Genomic DNA, 3,465 nt, shown 5'->3' with positions numbered 1-3,465 from the left:
GTGCTTGCGCTCCCTCATCAAAGATGCTCTTCTCAAAGTTTCTACTTCCTCTTCCGGAATGCTATTTTTTTGTTTTTTTTTATGAGTGAGTGAATGAGTGAGTGTGAGTGAGTGAGTGAGTGAATGAATGAATGAACGAACGAATGAATGAATGAAAAATAAAAATAAGAACTAAGGCTTCTCAGCATCTTCCAACAAGTCCAACAATTCCTTCTCCAGATCTTCATCATATTCTAAGATTTACAATATAAATTTAACTTTTTTTACTCAACTCAAGCACATGACAAAACCAACCCACACATACACACACACGCACGCACGCACACGCAAACGCACACGAACAAATGAATGAATGAACAAACGAATGAATGAATAAATAATGAAAATAATAATTGATAAGTTATCACCAATCAGTCAACCTTCATCATTTCCAGATGAAATAGCGACAGCCCTTAGCGTCAGAAGCCAACAAAACAAGACCAGCCTGGAAAGCATCTTAAAATCAAATATTTAAATATTATTACTTCAATTATTAAAATCAATTATTTAACTATTATTATTTCAATTATTAATTCAATTAATTCTTAATTTTAGCTATGATTTATTTTATTTTTTCGATGTATTTATTTTATTCTGTCAGTTTGTTTAAAAAGTTAGAGTATATATATAGACTGAGGTTTTTAAACGATTACAATATATATATATACGTTTGTGTGCGTGTGTGTCTGAGTGTGTGTGTATGTATGTGTGTGTATGTGTGTATGTGTGTGTGTGTGTGTGTGCACGTGAATCCCTTATAACTGAATAACTATCGGATGTTTTTGTCCGTAATAACATCGGCTACTGTTATTACTAACTGACATTTGAGGATGATTATCTTAATTGGAATTGTTTATTTGTTTGTTTGTTTGTGTGTGTGTGTGTCTGTGTGTCTGTGTGTGTGGGTCTGTCTGTGTTTTAAACCTGATTATCCGAATTGGAATTGTTTATTTGTTTGTTTGTTTGTCTGTGTGTGTGTCTGTGTGTGTGTGTCTGTGTGTGTGTCTGTGTGTGTGGATCTGTGTGTGTTTTAAACCTGTATACGTATGTGTTATTAGTTATTAGATTTGTTATTAGTGTGTATATGAATGTTTATTTGCGTTAAGGTTGTATATGCGTGTATTTTGTCTGTGTATATATGTCTGTTTGTGTGTGGGTGTCTGTGTGTGTAGGTGTGTCTGTGTGTGTAGGTGTGTGTGGTGTGTGTGTGTGGTGTGTGTGTGGTGTGTGTGTGAGTATGTGTGGTTTGTGCGGATCAACGAATATTAAAGCAAACGCGCCAAAAACACCGTAGCCATAGAAACATTGTTTATAAACATTCATCATACGTTTCTCTAGAGCCATGCGTAACATGCACAAAACACATACATGCATTGATACAAACACACAAACACACATGCACAAATTGACATACAGACGTACATGCATTGTATATATAAAAAATGTCAAAAGATTGTGAAGATGAATTGAATTTAAATCTCTCAAATAATAATTCTTTACAGAGAAAACATGTTACAAATGATAACGAGTTAAGAATGATTAAAGATATCAATAACAAAGGTGATGAAGATTATTGCCAAGATGATGAAGATGGTGATAGCGATCATAATCTAGAACAAGATGATGTTAAAAGTGATTTGGTTTTAGCCGACTGTAGTTTTTCTGACCAAAAATTCATAAATTTATCATATAAAAAGTTGAAAGAAATGCCAGACTCCTTACTAAAACTTCGAGATTTAGAGGTAATACGGTTGAAATTTATAAATTTTAAAATGTTTATTATTAAGTAGAAGTGCAATATTAAGTTAATTTATTAATTTTATATAAAATGATAATTAAACGATTTTTTTTATTAAATTTTAATCTGTTTCGGCTAATTTGAAGAGGTTTTATAGCAGAATATTATATATAATGGATATTTACGATCGCTTTATAGACTATGTACAAAAATTTGTCTTTACAAAGAGATTAAACCTGGAAGCCAATGAAATACGACAACTACCAGACAACTTATTTAACTGTCTACCGAGTCTAAAATGGTTGGATCTTAGGAATAATAAACTAGAAGGGCTGCCAAATTTGGGGTTGGATAACCCCGATTTGAAACTGGAGGTCTTGCTGTTGGAGAGTAATATAATAACTCGTTTGCCAACCGAACTAGGTGCGAATTTTTTAGATTTTATCTAAATTTATTTCTAAGTATTTTGGATATTATTAAAAGATATTAATCAGTTTATGTCAATAATTGACTGTTATGCTTATTATTATTTATATTTGATTAAATTTTGAGTTAGGAGATAATTTTTAAACTATCACTTTAGCTCTGGCCCCTAAGCTTACCGGCTTGAACGTCAGGCGCAACCCGATAACATACCCTCCGGATGACGTCATAAAGATGGGATTGAAATATATTAGATCATTCCTAATGAAAAGTCTAGACAATGGTTGTTCACAATGAAATAAATTTCCAGCTATAAATTTGTTATTTGCAAATTTGTTAATTCGTCAGATTGTTGCAACAACTCAAACTCAAGCAACAACTACAACTACAACAACGCTAACAACAACAACAACAACGCTGATCAAATTGATTTCAACATATACCGTCAGTCGTCTGGCATTTCATCTGAAAAGAGCAACAAACATGCAAATTCTTTTTCATTGTACAACAAACTTGTCAAAAAACCAGAAAAGTTTGTAGAATGAGTCAATAAAGGAGTGACTGAATGAATGATTTAGCCGTCTTAATCAAACCTAAACACATTTATTTTTTAGCGAATTGAATCTATATTCATTGAACGAACTAAAAATTTTCAATCACTCAGACAGAAGAAACAGCTGACAACTCAAAGTGAGAGGTACCTTTCGAACATGTACGGCCAGCCGATCTCGGAAAACATCGTTGAGGACAAGTTTAAGGAGGAGGCCAGGCAGAGCAAGCAAAGAAACAAACTCAACAAAGTCAACAGCATCCTTCAGGCTAGAAAGTTCGAAATCATTTTTATTCATTCGCCTAATTAATCAAGAAAATATTTGAAAAATCATGCAACTTAATGGTAGTAATTGGAATAGAGCGTTGATTGGTTAAAAAAACACACACAAATTAATTCTTTGTGTTATTATTGACATGTTTTGCCTGAAGAGACCAGCAAGTGAAGCAGAACTGGAAAGATGAATATAAAAGATTACAAAATGAAAAACTTATGCTGAAACGAATGAACGGCGGGCATCTAGGTTATACACTAACAAACACTACATGCATTATCACAATACAACATAATTTTTTTCTGATTGTAAAAATCACTAAACGTTAATAACACTTTTGTTAGTATAGAGAAACTAATTCTCTGGACCTTAATTTGATTAATTGATGTAATAATTAATAAATTAATTCAAACTTTTGTCATTTATAATTTTTTCGTTTGT

At 32.3% G+C, this 3,465-nt stretch overlaps 1 protein-coding gene across 1 annotated transcript in view; it reads left to right on the top strand.

Annotated features, from left to right (window-relative positions):
* Positions 1 to 1,481: 1,481 nt before the first annotated feature.
* Positions 1,482 to 3,465, top strand: part of HELRODRAFT_180512 (hypothetical protein) — a gene marked incomplete at both ends in the record, with an annotated part of 2,840 nt that continues 856 nt past the window's right edge. The window contains 5 exons of the mRNA XM_009029818.1: positions 1,482 to 1,781; positions 2,005 to 2,200; positions 2,361 to 2,483; positions 2,549 to 2,732; positions 2,865 to 3,026. Of these exons, the coding sequence (XP_009028066.1) occupies positions 1,482 to 1,781; positions 2,005 to 2,200; positions 2,361 to 2,483; positions 2,549 to 2,732; positions 2,865 to 3,026 (965 nt within the window). The remainder of the gene's footprint in view (positions 1,782 to 2,004; positions 2,201 to 2,360; positions 2,484 to 2,548; positions 2,733 to 2,864; positions 3,027 to 3,465) is intronic.

Source organism: Helobdella robusta, assembly GCF_000326865.2.
Source record: "Helobdella robusta unplaced genomic scaffold HELROscaffold_62, whole genome shotgun sequence".
NCBI classification, from domain to species: Eukaryota; Metazoa; Annelida; class Clitellata; order Rhynchobdellida; family Glossiphoniidae; genus Helobdella; species Helobdella robusta.
This window is presented reverse-complemented; position numbering and strand designations above follow the sequence as displayed.